At 30.1% G+C, this 21117-nt stretch overlaps 1 protein-coding gene across 1 annotated transcript in view; it reads left to right on the plus strand.

Annotated features, from left to right (window-relative positions):
- Positions 1 to 489: 489 nt before the first annotated feature.
- Positions 490 to 21117, plus strand: part of LOC115882775 (disintegrin and metalloproteinase domain-containing protein 10-like) — a gene marked incomplete in the record, with an annotated part of 294844 nt that continues 274216 nt past the window's right edge. Inside the window, 1 exon segment of the mRNA XM_030901016.1 lies at positions 490 to 792. Within this exon segment, the coding sequence (XP_030756876.1) occupies positions 666 to 792 (127 nt within the window).

Genomic DNA, 21117 nt, shown 5'->3' on the forward strand with positions numbered 1-21117 from the left:
ATTTTCTAATTGTTCTAGAACAAATCTGAAGTTGTCTCTGAAACTGAAATTTGTCAATTCTAAACACTGTGAAGTTAGACAATAGTTAGACAGAAACATTGCTGTCCTTGTCTCGGCGGCCATACTTGTCGTGAGGAGAATGACAGGAATGACACTAATGACTGTTTCCAATTTTCCTATTTCACTGTCACCCCCCTGGTTCAAGGTGTGAGTTTTCAATCATTTCTGAGTGGACTATAGGTAGGATTATTTTTTATTACTTATGATTTTGGTTAAAGAATAAAAATATATACTCGAATATTTATCATAGATTTGGATAGACTATATAAAAGTGTGTATTTATCTTATAAATGTATATTTTGTTAAAAATTTTGATTATTTAAAAAAAATAATGTGGACAACTAAAAGCATTTACCATAAATTTCCCGCAACCAGTAAAACACACGTTCGCGTTTTCCAATCAAAATAAACGCGATCAGCGGCGATCAGTCAAATTTTAGCCGTCGAGCGAGGTGATTGTGGGCAGGTGTGCGCGTGCGTTGATTCATTACGAGAAAACTACTTGTTTTTCCTTCCTGCGAGGGGAAATATGATTGAAATTTTCGTGGTTTTCCCGAAAACGAACTGGTGAAAATGCGGAGTGCATTGGGCCGTGCGTACGTAAAATGTTTTCCAAGGACTTTATAAATTCTACCACTACATCGGTCATCATCTTGTGCTGGATTTTCATAACAACATGCTTGTGGGACGGAGTAGATCCATCACCGTTACCTGTGAAACAGTTGAATAAAGGTAAAAACTTGTATGTTTACTCGTTGAATGTTTTTCGTGATTTGTGTGCGTTTTTCAGTGAATTTTCTCGATGTTTTCAAGGGTTTTCAGGTATTTTTCTATTTGTTTACATTCGTGTTTCCCTAGGAAAATGCCTTTTTTCATAGTATTTTTTTAATAAATATAGATTGTCATTAATAAAACCTTCTTCTTGTGTTGCACTAGTTGCTACATATATAATAGGATGTAAGTACGTTTATTTTAATTATTATCACTTATTTCTACTTGTGCCTATTAAATATATTTATTAGCAGAAAAAGGAAAATTACAAGTATATGCTGAAATATCTAAATATACAGGGTGATCCGTTGTTCTAAGAGAGCCCGATCTCAGGTTTTATATTTGAGATTTTCACTCCATTTTTTTTAATTAAGCGGATAATAGTTGTGCACGTTTTAATTCTTTTTGTTATTATGTATATGTTGACTCAAATTTACACTTATAATTATCAAATTTACACTTAAGTAAAGTTGTATTTCAGGATGGATATAGGCGTTGTTTAATATACACGGTGTCCCACATAAAATTGCATGAGGTGTAGAGATGATTAAATTAGGGAAAAGTTGCGCCTTACTGAACTCAACAACGTCAGGCAATGCCCTCTATAAAAGATCAGGCTACGGGCGGACTTTTGTTTACTTCATCAGCTGTACATACTTAGATATGGGGTTAGATTCTGTATTCATATTTTCTCGGTTGATTTTTGGTATTATTTCTTATTGTAGTGCAAAAAACTAATTATTTTGGTGTTTAAGTGACATAAAGTACTACCAGATATATGGTCACTATGATGGTCACTCTGTTTCTCAAAAAAAACACGAAATATTACACGTTTTGTTAAGTGCTTTAACCTAAAAGTGCCCATAAATTTTCTATTTATCGTGATTTTTGTGTGTTTTTTTAAGACTCTAACAATTCATCAATAAAGCTTAAGTGGAGTGTGTTTTTGGTGCTATGCCTCATCTTTGTTGTGTTCCTGGTGAAAAGGATAGTTATACTAGGCAGCTTAAAGTATCCGGAAGAGCAAGAAAAGTGGGTACAAGTTATAAATCAAGACAATTCTATTGAAAATATCTTTAATAAATTTAAAAATAATATTCTCCCAGGATGGTATTAAAGAAAACTGGACAATTATGTTTATTTTATTCATATTGTGGAATCTCCACTCCAAGTGTTGTTGGTTCAGCTTCGATAGATTCAAACACGTAAGTAGGTATTATGATCTAGGGAAAAATAAAGAATATGTATATTAAAGATCATGAAAAAGATTATTATTTTGAGTTCAAAATTAAAAAAGATTTTGTAAAGACATGAATGATAAAGTTTAAAAGAAGAATGTGTTTTTGTTTGATAATATAATGTATGTAAAGCATAACATATATTTGTTCAGTAATTTTTACTGAATAGTGTTGATTATTTATAATACCAAATTAATATCAAATATTTAAGTGATGGCTGAATACAATATGAATAAAATAACAATAAAATTGGTATATCTGCAATACAAAATTAAGTTTTAAGAATAAAGGTGTTACTAAAAATACTAAGAAATTCATATTTCTTTGTTTTAATTGGTCGAATGTTATTTAAATTTTATGTAAGAATTATACCGTATCATCGAAAAAAATCGGCGTCTAGTTGGCTTGGAAATGAACATCGATGACATTCCCTAAATAATTGTACACATTAAATAATTAATTAGAATTTTACAATCTTGGAAAATTTGATATTCTTGAACCTTGTTTCTAAATATTCTAAATATTTTTATTTTCTTGGGATTTAGGTTCGGAAAAAACGCTGATTAAGTTTTCATTTGGTTTTTCATTAGTTTTATTTGGTTTAAAAAAAACGTTTTGGCTAACATTATAGCCTTCATCAGTGTTGTGTCATAGGAAAAAAATAGTGTCGAATATAATCCAAAAAATTACATATAAAATTCACACCACGCACCACATAATGTTTACTGCGTACTCCATAGTCAATGTAGATAGTTTTAGTGTTAAGAATAATAATTCTAAAAAATATGTGGTCATCTTTTGATAAGTTTATATTAGTTTATTAATTGCAGTAAACATTATTTGGTGTGAATATTTTATATGTAATTTTTTGGATTATATTCGGCACTATTTTTTTCATATGACACAACACTGATGAAGACTATAGTTAGCCGAAACGTTTTTTTTAAACCAAATAAAAATAATGAAAACCCAAATGAAAACTTTAATCAGCGTTTTTCCCGAGCCTAAAAATCCCAAGAAAATCAAAAATTTTAGAATAATTTTACACATAAAATGCCAGGGATCTTCATTTCATAGCCATCGCTGACGCCTTTTTTTAGATGATATTGTATTATTTGTAAATATAATTTTTCGAACATTGATACTTGCAAAATATACATATAAATTTTGTGAATGCAAATAATACATCACTATTAGTAGATATTGAATGTTTTTTGTTAAATTAGATCGATTTTCAAACCCCAAAATTTAAAATATATTTACATTTTACCCAATATCTTATGTAATACATTATTTGTAAATTGTGAAACATTTGCTGCATTTGTATGGTTCATAGTTTATTTGCCAAAGTATTTATTACTATAAATAGGTATATATGTTGTAGTTATTAACTGTATATTATGTATATTTCATGTAAACTATATCATTTTTAAAATACAAACCAAAAATCTGAGGAATAATTATGTTTTCCATGTATTCTACAACATATTTATTAATCCGTAGTATCTAACTAGCGTGACGTCATAAATCTCGCCCCAAGGCTGTTCTATTAGAGACGGCATTGCGTCAGGTTTCGAAATCTAAAAAAATCCTATTTTTTTAAAACATTTATTTCAGTTGTAGTAAAAGCACAGATTAGGTATCCTATAAGTATGCAGATAAAAATCTTGTCCCTAATTCGTGGTACGAAAATTGTTTTTTATGACGATTTGCAAACGAGTCAAATTTCCTGTGCGCAAAAATAAACTCGCGTAAAATAACAATAAACAGCGTAATAGAGAGATATCGCTAAACCGAATAGCGTGCATGGACGTTAATAAGGCCAGGTGTTATTTCCTTTACGTGAGGCGGTATTAACTGTATTAACTCTCTTCATTTATAGTTATCGGATCGAAAAGAATTCTGATCGCGTCGCATCTGCTATTTAAACTTAACCTAACTTTGAATTTAAAACTTTGAAATTGTTTTGTTTACTAGGTATTTTAAAACTAAAGGGCTAAAGTGCTTATTTCCAGTGCTTTATTGTTCAACGTCTGCCAGTGGGTTTAGGGTAACAAGCAACAAATTCTCTTAGAAGGGCTAAGTCGTCATCTGCTGTAAACCTAAGACTCTTTATAGGTTCTTTAGTATTGGAAGAGGCGGAATCCATAGTTTGGGCCATATTTATTTAATTAAAACTAATCCCAGCTACTTAAATATCAAATTACCTAATAAAACTAAAGCAATAATTCAAAACAATTCAAATATAACCTAAAATAAAAGATCTCGCCGGCCGGCTCCGGTTGTCAAATACCCGCACATGCCCATTTAAGCAATTTTTAAACGTTATCAGAAGTTATTTAGAAAGAGCGCTTGGTGTAATTGATCTGCAAATTACGTCAGGCGGTAACGTTATTAGCGGGTGTTGCGTTGACTCGCGCATATCGTAACCATGATAAGGTACGCGTAAATACTGGATGACGCTATTCGGTTTTCCGATATCTCTCTAATAACTGTGCCGGTCAGGCGCTGTGAACAATTTTAGAGGCCATAAGTGGGCGTGCTATGTGCGCAAACTAGTCACCTAACTAGTGCCCCATTTCGGTAAAAAAGTAAAATACTTGATCACAATAACAAAGCTTAGAACAAAGCACAGCAGTGGCGTATCTAGAGATAGAAAATAAACTTGGAGTGGTCTGGATGGATTTTATATGGATTTTATATTTTGATTCTTATTATTAATTTCTTTAGTATATAACATAAATTAGGATTGATTGACATATTCACTTGTTTTTGGTCACTTCCTGTTTTACCGGAAATGACTACAACTTTTGATTTTTATGACACCCTTGGTATGTTTTTACATTATTCGATAGAAAATGACACTCTGAATAGAATGACATATCATAAATATGTCAATTTTTGACATTTTCGCGTATGGTTTATTTGAAATTGTAACATGCGGTTCATAATGTCAATTTGACTCGAAATACCAAGTGTGTGGTATCAAATTATTCGTAAAAAAATGCTTTTTCCAAATGTGCTAATGAGCCACCCTAGTTGCATTAAAAAAATTGAGATATGATTAAAAAATCGACTCGAAATCGAGTTAAAAATATTGATTTTATCGAGGATTTTATTCAGTATTGTTCTTCCACAAGGTTGTGGATGACTTATTCAATAATAATTAGGAAGTAAAGGTATTAAAAACAATCTCTTTAATTCTATTTATAGAATTGTCTATTGAGTGAAATAAATAACATCTACGAAAGTTTTCTATAGCTTATTTTTTTTAAGGTTTTATTTCTCTGATTTGCTGTAGACCTTGAATTGTCTATATACAGATGATTTTTTTATAGTAGAATATTAACATTTTTCAGATAGATACTCTTTGTGCTGTGGTCTATACATCTTTCTGAAACATTTTCAAAAAAAGCCTCTGTCCACTATAATTTATACCATACGATCGAAAAAAAAAACTGCGTCAAATACGGCTGGGGAATGGCAATTGATGATAATTTTGGCGAGGTCAAACCCTAAACGTCATTACTTGACCCGTATTGTTTTTTTTTATTTTTCTATAATTCGTGTTAATTTTATGTCAATTTTTAGTAAATGATCATTTAATTCAATTAATTCATCAAATTTGAATTGATCATTCCCCAACTGTCTTTGACGCCGTTTTTTTTTCGTACGATACTTTATATGGACGATATTATTTGTGAAAGCAACAAGAAAATTAGACCAATGTATTTAGATTGTATACTTTCACAGATGATAGATTTATAATTGTTGGACATGTTACTGAAAAGAATGTAGAAGATATCAAATTATCGAATTTTATACAGGGTGGGTGCTTCCCATACACCTGGTATAAATTCCAGTTTAGGTAGCTTTTATTGAAATTTAAAATTTGTTCTTTATTTTTAAAAAAGCCTTACATTTTAGTCATATATTATGTTTTTCTAATGACACTTACACTCACAACCTTACCATTACAAAAATCAAATCTTTGATGTGCAACTTTTCTTGGAAACACCCTATAGAACTTTATAGACATTTAAAAATACTCTAAATTAACCTACATATTATGCTCCCAAAATTTAATTTCAATACAATCTGTCGATCTCTTGGAGTCTCCTTTTCGTGTAAGACCACCGCGTACACAACGCAGATAAAAAAAATAAATTTGGTCTTAAATAAAAAATACCCCACAGATAGAGGATCCTATAAAAATTATAAAAAGTCATGGAAAATTTCTGAAAAATTAGAAAAATATATGCGTTAAGTTGAAAAGGAAATCCTAGACAAAAACTTGCTGCAAAAATGCTCTTATTTAATTATATGAAAACTTTTCTTCCTCATCAAGTTTTGTTTTATTCTTGACTAACTTTCACACCCACCATCCGGAAACACGGAAAAACGGTAGAACTAATTAAAGAACCTTCTGAAATGATTAATTGTTGCTGAAAACGAAATCTATACTTGAGTTTTCAGCCCTTTTCAGCCCAGTCTTGAACGCCTGAACAGCGGCATTCTGTAAGTGTCAAAAAGTGTAATTAAACGTGTATTTAATTAAACTTTTCGGTGGAATTTAGTGCGGCGGCATTTTGGGGAGCTGTCAAAAAAACTGCCAAGGGTGAAATAAAAGTAGGAAGATTACTGGAGTTGGTTTAGCAAGAATAATACCCTACGATCGAAAAAAAATCGGCGTCAAAGACGGCTGGGAATGACAATCGATGATAATTTGGGCGAGGTCAAGCCCTAGACGTCTTTTACTTGTCCCGTACTCTTCTTTACTTTTTAATGGCGTTTACTGACAGTTGGCCTTAAGAATGTTTATAATGTACATTATTAATACTATTGTTCGTTCGAAATGGCATTAAGGCCCAATTGCAGCAATGATTTAAATTTTTCTTAAAGATAAGTAGAGCTTAGAATGAGCTGTATTTATATTTACTTTAATATTCACCTTAAATGAGGGAACTTGACTGATACAATTTTTGAATTTGAATTGTTTTTAATGATACTAACAATTTTAGTTCAATTTTTAATAAAATTTATTTAATATTAATAGAAATCCAAGAGATTTGAAACCTCTTTTAGCGATTTATAACATTCTCAAATGAATTACAGGTGCCCTTATTTTCTATGAAAATCACACAGCTTTTTTCATAGTCGCTGCAGTTGCTATAGCTATAAAAAACTAATTTTTTAAGGTGTGAAAATTGCGACACACGCTAAATGGACTTGATTTTTCGTATGTCTCGAAGTCTGTGGACCTTTTTGTATGCCTCGATAACATATTGGTGCAGATTATTTTCACCCAAACTATACATTGATGCGGATTGTCTATGAACTCTTTCTGAAGGTCACAGAAACCTGAACGCGTAATTCGGTGTTCTTTCGCATCTGTTATTTTGTCGGAGAAAACGCCTAGCGGGACCATTTTCTGATGTGTGTCGAATACTCGTCAGCGAGTAATGGCAGTACCATTATTACTTAGTTACCAAAATTACCGGTAATATTACCCTTTACATCACCAAGTCTATATTATCAAATTTAATTTTTGATACATTTTAAGGCAATCATTTTTTAGCCCTGAAAATCAGATTTCTATCCGCTCCAATTTCTAAAGAACCGCTTATTTTATTGTAATTATTATCAGTTTTACTTTTTTATTTAATTATCATAGTCAAGGCCGACAGGTTTTCTATTTGGTTTCACCAGACCGGCATCTTAAATTAGGCAGAAAAATCAAGATATCAACGCGAATTCTTAGACAATCTTATTGTTGTTTTGTTGTTATTGTAAAATTAAAATTAGGGTGTTCGTGCGTTGTTGAAAAGCATCGATAATTGTTATTGCAAATTAATAAAGATTTGCGTTAAAAGTGTCGTAATTACGGTAATTATTACGGTTTTTACGAACCGTATGTTGAGTCAACGACGAAGGAAAAAATTAACAATAAACAATGGAAATGTATTCCAACAACCTACATTAAAATTTAGATAAATTGAGTTAGGCAATATATGTAAAGTTAAATTTGGTTTATATTATTTTATATACCGGGTGTTTTTCAAAAGTGTTTAACTTTTTAATTTTTTCAGACAAAAAAAAACAAGATTTGGTATGTTAGTATATGATACAAATCAGGATTGATTGACGTATTCAATTTTTTTTCGGTTACTTCCTGGAAATTACTACAACTTTTGATTTTTAAATGGTATATGGATATAATATATATGGATATAATATCAAATAAACCATATGCGAAAATACCAAAAGTTGACATATGATATGTCATTCTATTCAGAGTGTCATTTTCTATCGAATTAAGTAAAAAAAAAATACTAAGGGTGTCATTAATTTCCGGTGAAATAGGAAGTGACCAAAAACAATTGATTACGTTAATCAATCCCTAATTTATGTCATATATTAACATACCAAATCTCGTTTTTTCTTATCTGTAAAAATAAAAAAGTTATAGGGGAGAGTCACTTATGAGACGCACCCGGTATAAGCATGGTTGGCGTGTGCTGTTAATTGCGGAGGATGGTGAAGTTTCAAACTGAATTTATTGAAAAATTGATTTTTGATATAATTTTTTTCCGTAATTTTTTCGAAAAAAGAAAACTTACTTTTAGCTGAAAATATCCTTCAAAAAGACGAGAATACCGGGTGCGTCTCAAAAGTGGGTCACCCCTATAACATTTTTATTTTTTCAGATCAAGACATAAATTAGGATTGATTGACATATACATCTGTTTTTGGTCACTTCCTGTTTTACCGGAAATGACTACAACTTCTATTTTTTAAATAACACCCCCGGTATTTTTTTACTTTATTCGATAGAAAATGACATTCTGAATAGAATGACATATCATATGTTAAATTTTGACATTCTCGCTTAATAAAAAATCGTATTTTAAAATTCAATCTAGAGTGCTAGAAAACACTAATTCTTAATCAACGAGCCTTGGAAAAATAGATTTGATCATCTAATGTTTTTAGTGTCTTCCTCCTGGCCGGTTAGAAAATGCTCAAATCGTATTTTTAATCATTTTAACTTTAAGCATTTTTTACGAATAATTTGATACCACACCACTTGGTATTTCGAGTCAAATTTTCGTTACGAACCGCAAGCTACAATTTCAAATAAACCATATGCGAAAATGTCAAAATTTGACATATGATATGTCATTCTATTCAGAGTGTTATTTTCTATCGAATAAAGTAAAAAAATACCGAAGATACTAAGATACCATTTAAAAATGAAAAGTTGTAGTCATTTCCGGTGAAACAGGAAGTGACCGAAAACAATTAAAACGTCAATCAATCCTAATTTATGTCATATACTCACATACCAAATTTTGTTTTTTTACTGAAAAAATAAAAAAGTTATAGGGGTGAGCCACTTTTGAGACGCACCCGGTATACGTCGGCAATTTAATTTTTTTTCCTGGTTCAAAACCTGCTAACACCATTTCATATATGTATAACAAAAGGACGCAAATCTACCACAATTAGTAGGGAAATTTATTCTTAAGAAAAAAATACATTTTAATTTACTATTTTTTCTATATATTTTTGTATAACCCTAAACAGTCAAATCTCGCCTAGTCCCGGTTACATTATTATTAAAACCACCACAACCAGCAAACCGTTAATTTTGCTTATTTCCTCACATTTAATAATTTCCTCCGGACCAGCGCACACATACACACGTATGCACACCAATACACGTATGACCATATTTGTGACAACCGTGCAGTAAAGACATTTGTGGTATCATCTCTATTTTTGTACGAAATGATACGAACCCGCTGTCCACGACCTAAAAATATAATTTATATGTCTATACACTCCACCGTAAGAAAGTTATTGGCATTTATTAATTGTGGAAACCTGTTCCACAAATATTATAATTTTAGAATGTGTATTTGTGCTACCAAAATACCTTGCACCATAAAAGTGTGTAATATAGATACCACAAATATACAAATTTCAACTTCCTGTAAAAAGGACTCCACAACTATTGTCGAATGTGAGTAATTATGAATTAACCTTTTAATATAAAATTTTTTGTAATTTCCGTGTAGGTACGCTGATTCAGAATTAGTGTTTGTGGATGCTACATATTGCTATTTGGAATCATTGTTTTCGTTCAAGCAGCTATATTATATTATCGCATATTTACCGAAAAAAATCGTAACGTACCATACGATCGAAAAAAAAACGGTGTCAAAGACGGCTGGGGAATGACAATCAATAATTATTATTATGAGCGAGGTTAAGCCCTAGATCTCCATTTACTTGGCCCGTACTATTCTTTATTTTTTCATGGCGCTTACTGCCAATTGACTTTAAGAAGGTTGTAATTTATTTCTATATTAGTAAAAATTATTTTTTAATAATGTAATTTAAAATTCGAGAAAAAAATATTTTTTTGGAAGTAGATTTGTGAATCTGGAAACAATGAATCATTTTTTAGATGTTAGAAAATTAGTATTAATTTTTGATAAGTTTTATGTCAATTTTTAGAAACTGGCATCTAAAGATTGACCTCGCCAAAACTAGCAACTATTGTCATACGCCGTTTCTTTTTCGATCAAACGGTATTTCTAACCCATTGTTCACAAATATTTAGCCAATACAACTAACGATATAAAAAAACTTTCACTCAGCGTAAGTAGGGTTTCCAATTATTTAAAATCCCGGAATAAGAACCTATAATCTCGGAATCGCAGGGATCAGAATGAGAAATTTAATCTAAAGAAATATTTAATAAAGATGCAGCTACATAATATATCAAAAAGAAAATGAGGAAAGAGCTTTATTAAAATAGAATAAACAAAGTAATATTCCATATGTAGTTAGTAAAAAAAAATATAATTCTTGTTGCAAAAAAAAAATATAGCAAACAATAATTGACGTTCGGCTTACAGCGCTTTCAGATGGAGCGAACCGTCCGCGCGAATGTTTTTTCAACATAGCTCATCCGGACGGAGCATATGCGACCCATGTGAAATTATGTTCATTTAAATTCATGGACCTGGCGGACGGTCCGCGTAGACGCTCCGCTCCATCTGAAAGCGCTGTAATGGAACTCGCGGACGGTACGCGCGACCGCTCCGCTCTATCTGAAAACGCGGTAACAGCGCTTTCAGGATTCAGCGCGACCGTACGCGCGGAGCGTCCGCACGGATATTTTTTCAAGATAAGATAGCCTTCAACGATCTCATCCGGACGGACGGAGCATACGCGCGACACATGTAAAATTGTTCATTTGAACTAGTGGAACACGCGGACGGTACGCGCGGACGCCCCGCTCCATCTGAAAGCGCTGTTAGTATAAATAAAATATGATATTTGAAAGACTGACTCGAATCATTTCAGATTGGGCATTAAAATTTTTCGACATTTTCGGAATCCTGGATTTAATATCGGTATTTCGGGGATAAATATACAATGGGCACCCGGTTTGGAAACCCTAAGCGACCGACTATCTATCATTTAGAATACGTTCGGGATTTTCCTCGCGGAAAATTTTAATATGATATGGTAATAATATATAACTAATATACACTATGTGTCCGGATTGTCTTTACAAGAGGAAAAACATATTTATTATTAATATTTTGAGAAAAATGCATTCTTAATAAAAATTTTTGCTTGTTCTAAAATGGTTAATCCCGTTTGAAAATGATAAACATGAAAATATCGTTGATAAAATTAAAGCCCTAAAAATGAAAACGAGTTTTTATGGTACGAGTAATGTAATTTAGATTTCATTCTTTGATAGATGAGAATTATGAATTTTGATTAATGACATACATATGTTTTGTTATTGTTAAGGTATCAAATTTTGTGTTTCTTTATCATTTTAAAACGCAGAAAATATGACGTTAATTAAAATTCTATCAATAACAAAAAAGAACGAAAACCATAGAAACGCGTTTTGATTTTTAGAACTTTAGACAAAAATTTCAACCATATTTTCATTTTTTTTTAATTTTCTCTAAAACGGTATGGAAATTTGGAAAACTATAAACGGGATTAACCATTTTAGAACAAGCAAAAATTTTTATGAAGAATGCATTTTTCTCAAAATATCAATAATAAAAAAGTTTTTCCTCTTGTAAAGACAATCCGGGAACATACTGTATAATTAATATTTTAATAATATATTATGATATAAGGGTGTTCCTCAATGAGATTTAGAGGCGACTCTTGAGTTAATTTTCCGCCAAAAGGATTCTAGGAACCTTGTCCACTCTGTATCTCAGTTATCAAGTTGATAGGTTTAGGAAATAATTTCCTGTGAAGTTTTTTTCTTAAAATTAACCAATAATTTCCCCCTGTGAACCTAACTATATCATTAAGAAACACCCTATATATATTTTTATTAAATATTCTAGGATTTATTATGTAGTTTTTTTGGTGCATTTTTATTTATACAAAGGGGTACCTGAAAGACAAGATAAAACCGATCAAAATTAAATTGTTTTAAATGGAGAAACTCATAGCAGATATTGATTCTAAAAAAAATTCTTGATTTGATTCTAATCAAATTTTTTTAGAATTTTTCATTTAACGTACCATACACTGATTCAATTACTTTTGAATTATTCATGTTTGAAAATTATATTTTTTTAGTATTTCTTAGATTTGTATATACCATTAAATATTAACAGCCAAACCAGGTTGTGTCTATGTTCTTATATCGTTATTTAAAAGTCTTTCATAAGGCACATGAATTGCTTTTCAAAATCTGAAAATGTAAATTTTCAAATGTAATTAATTAAAAACAGTACAATAATTATTCATAATATTAAGTTAAATGAATAATACTTATTTTTAATTAAAATCATAATATATCAAAATACGGGGTGTTCCATTTAAAAATGCATTTGTGTTTGTTCATGCGCAGCTAAATGATTGAAAATCTACCTTATACAGGATGGATCCTCTCATACATAGCTCCAAGGAGAACGGTAGTTTATATCGAAATGAGATTTTGGTATCAAAGTTGTGTTTTTTCTGACGGAACACCCTATATATTAATTGATTTTTGGATTCTAGCAAATAAAAAATAAAGGTGAGTTTTATTAAAGAATCTAAGGATTTTGACATATTTCACATTTTTGAAAACGAAGAGTAAATTTTAAATTTCGATAACAGCTACCTAAATTTTAGTTGATCTTGTATAGCCTGATATTTTTACAGTAACTATTGTATGTTAAACCAAATTGAAATTTGACTCGAAAAGTTATACAGTGAAACCAAATTAATATGGAACATTAGTCACTTTTAAAAGCAAGTTACTCCTTTATTTTAAAAGGAACATCAGTACATTTTCCGGTGTTCAATGGGAATTTGTAATTAATTAATAATTTGTTGTTTCTTCAAAATATTATTAAGGTTGCCAACCCCTTAGACAAAGATTTTCTTAGATATTTTATTTTTATGATTTTACGTCAGTAGATCTTTATTATTTGAAGAAATCTAGGGTGGCTGTGTAATATTACCTTTGTTAATTTAACAAAAATAAAGATTGTAGAGTAAAATACTCAACGGTAATAAAAGATACACGTTTAAAACATATTTTAATTATGACAGAATTAAAACTAGACATAAACCTATAATTATGTGACAAAAATGAAATCAAATGCTCAAAATGCTTCCTTTCCTGTTAACTGACAAACAAAAGGATCTTTTCATTTTAAAAGGCATTATGTGGAGTTCTGCCTAGAAGAGCAGCTACAATAATTTCTCTCGTGTTGTCGACAATAGTTGGTCGAGTTTTGTAAACACTGTCTTTAACATATCCCCATAAAAAAACCAGACTAGATAAAATCAGAAACATTTAAGTATGTTGAAGTAACGTCAGACATATCAGAGCCACCTAGATTTTATCAAATAATATAGATCTATATTATTTTCTTAGATCAAATCATGTAAATGAAAATATCTAAGAAAATCTTTGTTTGAAGGGTAGGCAACCTTAATAGTATTTTGAAGAGACATGAATTCTCCATTGAATATCTGAATAATACATTGGGTGTTCCATTTAAAATAAAAGAGTAACATTCTTTTAAAGGTGACCAGTGTTCAATATTAATTTTGTCTCACCCTGTATAACTTTTTGGATCAAGTTTTAAGTTGATTTAAAGTACGATAGTTAATTTAACTATATATTAGGCTATACCGGGTAAATTCCAATTTAGGTAGCTTTTATTGTAATTTAAAAATTGTTCCTTATTTCTAGAAAATGTTAAATATGTCAAAAATCTTACATTTTAGTCATATACTTCTCTTATAAAACTCACCTTTATTTTTCTCCCAGAATCCGAAAATCGATTAATATATAGGGTACATATATAATACATTACAAAAAATACAACTGTGATATGTAACTTTTTTTGGGGACACCCTGTAGAAGTCTCTATATTTTTAAAAAGTGCTCTGAATTAAACTACATATGCTCACAAATTTTCATTTCAATACAAACTGTCGTTCTCCTTAGAGCCTCCGCGGCGTATGAGAGGCGCCACCCTGTACATTCCCAAATATTTTTTAAAAATTTGGGACGCAACAGAAAACATAAAAGAATAGAAATTAAATAATATGGTGTGTATTCTGAATCGGTACTTTTCGGGAATGTACGTATCTAAACGCCGGGTTTACCACAAATATGAGTGTGTATAAAAATGTAGATGGCGCTGCGATACAGTGAAGTTTAGGTTACCACAATTCTGAAAGTGTGTGATACCAATAAATATTATGATTTGTGGAAACTTACACACGTAATTTTTCGGATCTAGCCGACCAGACTAATTTTGACCCGAGGATATCGAATTTGCTATCAGAAAATTGTGGTATACGCGTGTATGTATACCATAATTGAGACGTATGTCACAAATACTACTACTGCACACACAAGGTGTCACAAATATGGTCACACATACACAACAGCGCGTTGTACAACGTTAATAACTCTATAATGGCGGTGGCATTGTGGTGGCAGACGAAAATTCTCAACCGAATCTGTTCGAAACAATACTTGTAAATCTGGAACAGCCCGAGATTGCGGTGTATAGTCCAGTTGGAATAACAGCATTCGATTTTTCAATTAGCATTGTTAGGGATTTCGGGCTTTTTCTTATAATTATTAAACACACCACTAATTAAATTATTTAAAAATAAACTTAAAATAAAACCGGGAGTAAAACAAGCTTTCAAAATTAATAAATTGTACTGAAGCTGTGGTTGGTTCCTTGTGAAACATCGTTGAAATATTAGTATTTTAATAAAGCACGCTTTTAGATGTTTCAAAAAACTTTTAATAAGAGTAACTTTAACTCTACATATATGTTTCGGCTTGTTAGGCCTTTTTCAAGAGTTTTTTAAGAACTAATCGTCTAACTACACTGTAACTATATATAAGGTATATTTGCTATGGGGGTGGGTTCAGAGAGTTTACAATAGGGGTAATAAAAAATGTGTTTAGAAATCCTTGTTGGTCGTTACCATTATTTTCGTTTAACGAAAATTTAACATTACATTGAACAGTTAGAAATACTAAAATCTGTTAAAAACGAAAATAATGTTAACGACCAACAAGGATTTCTAAACACATTTTTTATTACCCCTATTGTAAACTCTCTGAACCCACCCCCATAGCAAATATATATATAGTTACAGTGTAGTTAGACGATTAGTTCTTAAAAAACTCTTGAAAAAGGCCTAACAAGCCGAAACATATATGTAGAGTTAAAGTTACTCTTATTAAAAGTTTTTTGAAACATATAAAAGCGTGCTTTATTAAAATACTAATATTTCAAAATTATGCTTTTAAAATGTAATCATGAACTAATAATCTAGGAATCAGTGAAGGTTTTTGGTACTTATTTTCCTCACAAGTCAGCAAACACCCATAGAATATAGATAAGTTGTAGATAATTATCTTCTTAATGAGATTGTGTTTTTCGTTTTTCTAATGACTGTCATTTTTGACATATGATACAAACATATGTTTTTTAAATGGAAACCATAGTTGGCCATGACTTCATAAAAGCGCCATTTTTCAAGCTTTTCAGCGATATAAGCTATGATGAGTTTTTTTTTCGAAAAATTACTTAGCGAGTTATAGCCAATTCTTATCATTTTTAAACAATTTCACTTAGTTAGCCATGGAAACAAGTTCAATGGTCGTTGCTCTCAGAAATGTGAAACTGTCACATCCAAACTTTGTAAATTAAAATAAACAAAAATTGTAAATATGAATTTTTCAAATGAAGAAAAGCGTGTAGGTTCAACTTTTCTTGGCTATACATTTTCGAGAATACGTTGACCGGTGAACGTTACTTAGGTTTTTAGAGAACGGTTTTGAAGACATGTTAGGGGAAAAGTTAAATTTAGATACTCGCGCATCAATAAAGTGGTTCCAACATGATTTTCATTATGATACTCCCCCCATAATGAAAGAAATGTTAAAAATTATTTATATCATAATTATGCAAACTCATGGATAGGAAGAGGTGGACCAATTGCATGGGCCTCGTCGATCACCTGACCTATTCATTTTAGATTTTTTTATGCGGTATGGTTAATAAGGTTTACAAAAGAACTTACGAATTAAGAGACGGTACGGGAGAAGTTTAATTAAGTCGACCTGTAAGATTAGCTTAAAAAAGAGTTTTAAAAAGATGCTTTAATGTAGTCAAAACAATGGCGGATGTTTTGAACATTTTCTAAAATAACTTAAAGTGTATGTAGTGATATGATTTTTTTAAGTTTTAGTCTGTGTAATGTAAATTGTAAAGAACCGTTTAATAATATATTCTGTCTTTTTATAAGTTATAAATAATAACAGAATAAGAATGCCATGCGAACTAAGTGAAATTAGTCAAGAAACATAAGAATTGGCTTAGTCAAGAAACATAAGAATAAGCAGACGTGTATTTTTTATACAATTATAGTATTATTTACCATGTGATAAATTTTCAAAACCTGGAAAAATAAGAGCAAAAATTTTGTAATTTTTGCAATTTTCAAGATGCCTTTAGATGAATCTTTAATTTTCATTGTTTGTTTTTTTTTCTCTACATATTATATTTCATTTTTTATAATTTTTACACAAAAAATCGAGATCAAATACTATTCATCTCTTTTTACATAATAAATCCTAAAAAACGAACATCACACAATGGAGAATAAACGATAAAAACAATTAATTTACGATTATAAATACAAAAAAGAGCGTAAAACGGTGATTTAGAGCTATATCAGCGGATGCCCGACACCCCAGAGACTCTGGGTTAGCGCCAGATAAAAAAAGGGGCCATAATAGCCCCCCAAAACGCGAACGAAATAAGAAATATTAATTTTTGCGGTTAAGAATCGTTTTGATTTATGAATTTGTGCGAGACGTGGGTTTAATTTATTGTTCTAATGGTGAATATAATGGATTTTTTTTCTCTTTTGTTAATAATGGAATTAAAAAAATATTACAAAGGAGTGCTTTGATATAAGGGTTATACCGAGGATTATACATTCAGATATTTTTTATAAATTTTTGAAAATAAAGAATGTACAATTTTGTGAAAGCAGCTTTTTGTTACCTCACTGTAGTCATCATCATTACCATCATCAAGCAAACTGGACGCCGTTTTTTGCGATCATACGGTACATATGCCAACTGTAAACAAATCAGTTTAAAACGTATATGTTTTTTAATTTAAAGATAAAGTAATTTAAACTTAATAAAGTTATTTTCATTTTTTTATATTTTTAATATAAAACTTCATTGAGAACCTCGCAATTAGTGGAGTAAATTAGTGGTTTCAATTACACTTTATACTTTTTAGTTTACGATCATTCACAATGTTTAAAAAAACACAATTAAAATTAATAGAATATCTTAGCAACAGCTTGCGTTAGTCAGTTGTATTCATAGAGAAAGCCTAATCAGTGCCTTCTATTAAAAGATCAGCCTGCGGGCGAGATTTATGACGTCACGCTAGTTAGATATAACGGATTAATAAATATATTGTAGAATACATGGAAAACATAATTATTCCTCAGATTTTTGGTTTGTATTTTAAAAATGATATAGTTTAAATGAAATATACATAATATACAGTTAATAACTACAACATATATACCTATTTATAGTAATAAATACTTTGGCAAATAAACTATGAACCATACAAATGCAGCAAATGTTTTACAATGTACAAATAATGTATAGGTACATAAGATAATGGGTAAAATGTAAATATATTTTAAATTTTGGGGTTTGAAAATCGATCTAATTTAACAAAAAACATTTAATATCTACTAATAGTGATGTATTATTATTTGCATTCACAAAATTTATATGTATATTTTGCAAGTATCAATGTTCGAAAAATTATATTTACAAATAATACAATATTATCTAAAAAAAGGCGTCAGCGATGAATTTATATGTTAAATTATTCTAAAATTTTTGATTTTCTTGGGATTTTAGGTTCGGGAAAAACGCTGATTGTTTTTCATTTCGGTTTTCATTATTTTTATTTGTTTAAAAAAAACGTTTCGGCTAACTAGCCTTCACAGTGTTGTGTCATATGAGAAAAATCGTGTCAAATATAATCCAAAAATTACATATACAATATAATTCACACCTCATAATGTTTACTGCAATTAATAAACTAATATAAACTTATCAAAAGATGACCACATATTTCTTAAAAAATTATTATTCTTAACACTAAAATTATCTACATTGACTATGGAGTACGCAGTAAACATTATGTGCGTGGTGTGAATATTTTATATGCAATTTTTGGATTATATTCGACACTATTTTTTTCATATGACACAACACTGATGGAGGCTATAATGTTAGCCGAACCGTTTTTTTTTTAAAACCAAATAAAAATAATGAAAACCAAATGAAAAATCAATCAAGCAGTTTTCCCGAACCTAAATTCCAAAAAATCAAAAAATTTAGAATATTTAGAATCAAGGTTCAAGAATATCAAATTTTCCAAGATTGTAAAATTCTAGTTAATTATTTTATGTGTACAGTTATTTAGGGAATGTCATCGATGTTCATTTCCAAGCCAACTAGACGCCGATTTTTTTCGATGATACGGTATAATTCTTACGTAAAATGTAAATAACATTAGACCAATTAAAACAAAGAAATATGAATTTCTTAGTATTTTTAGTAACACCTTTATTCTTAAAACTTAATTTTGTATTATGCAAATATACCAATTTTATTGTTATTTTATTCATATTGTATTCAGCCATCACTTAAATATTTGATATTAATTTGGTATTATAAATAATCAATACTATTCATTAAAAATTACTGAACAAATATATGTTATGCTTAACATACATTATATATTATCAAACAAAAACACATTCTTCTTTTTAAACTGTATCAGTCTTGTCTTTACAAAAATCTTTTTAAAATTTGAACTCAAAATAATAATCTTTTTCATGATCTCTAATACACATATTCTTTATTTTTCCCTAGATCATAATACCTACTTACGTGTTTGAATCTATCGAAGCTGAACCAGCAACACTTGGAGTGGAGATTCCACAATATGAATAAAATAAACATAATTGTCCAGTTTTCATTAATACCATCATGGGAGAATATTATTTTTAAATTTATTAAAGATATTTTCAATAAAATTCTCTTGATTTATAACTCGTACCCACTTTTCTTGCTCTTCCGGACACTTTAGGCTGCCTAGTATAATAACTATCCTTAGTAACTATCCTTTCCACCAGGATCACAACAAAGATGAGGCATAGCACCAAAAACACACTCCACTTAAGCTTTATTGATGAATTGTTAGAGTCTTAAAAGACACACACAAAAAAATCACGATAAGTAAAAAAAATGTATGGGCACTTTTAGGTTAAATCACTTACACAACGTGTAATTTTTAAAATTTCTATTTTTTTATGCGAAACCGAGAGTGACCATATATCTGGTAGTAGTTTATGTCACTTCAACACCAAAATAATTAGTTTTTTGCACTACAATAATAAATAATACCAAAAATCAAAGAGTTAAAACCAAAAATCAACCGACAAAATATGAAACGGAATCTAACCCAATATCTAAGTATGTACAGCTGATGAAGTAAACAAAAGTCCGCGCCCAGGCTGATCTTTTAATAGAAGGCACTGGCCTAATATTTAGCTTATAAAACAATCAACTTTTGATTTCTAACCACAATTTCTCTTGACGGAAGATAATCAATGGCCAAAATGACATTTCTCGCAAATTTTGAAGTGTAATTAGTGGAAAAGTTAAAATTTTGACAACTTTTTCTAAAGCTTCATTCTGAACCTCTCAATTAGTGGTTTCAATTACATTTTATGCTTTTTAGTTTACGATCATTCACAATGTCTAAAAAACAAAATTAAAATTAATACAATATCCTATCAACAGCTTGCTGTAATCAGTTGTATCCATAGATAAAACCTAATATTTAGGTTATAAAACAATAAACTTTTGACTCCTAACCAAATTTTGAAACAAAATGACATTCCTCGCAAATTTTGAAGTATAACTAGTGGAAAAGTTAAAAGTTTGGTAACTTTTTCCGCTAATTGAAAATTATTCCGCTAATTGAAACACTAATTTTGACGTTCTGAATGCTTACATTGAAATTAATGGAACAAACTTCTACGCTAATTGAAACCACTAATTGCGAGGTTCTGAATGAAGCTTAACTGAAATTAATTTTAATAAAACTTGGTTATTCGTGTATTTAAATGTCATTTTAATTAATACTTTTTACATAAAAAATCCATTTCAGTAAAGCTAATGTCTATAAAAATATGCACTCCTGTTTTTATTTCTTGTAATATGTTATTTTTGCAAGTGGTTGCAAAGATTCGTTTGGAGTTAAAAACACCGTTTATTTTTTTACTGATTAATCACGATCCTGCTCAAACCACTCAACGTAAGAAGCTCAATTTTGGCATACAGCTTGATTCTAGGGTGTAGAGGTTCGATAAGAAGGGATTTTTCGAAATTCCAGTT

Source organism: Sitophilus oryzae, unplaced genomic scaffold (genome assembly GCF_002938485.1).
Source record: "Sitophilus oryzae breed Bouriz unplaced genomic scaffold, Soryzae_2.0 scaffold_179_pilon_pilon, whole genome shotgun sequence".
Lineage (NCBI taxonomy): Eukaryota > Metazoa > Arthropoda > Insecta > Coleoptera > Curculionidae > Sitophilus > Sitophilus oryzae.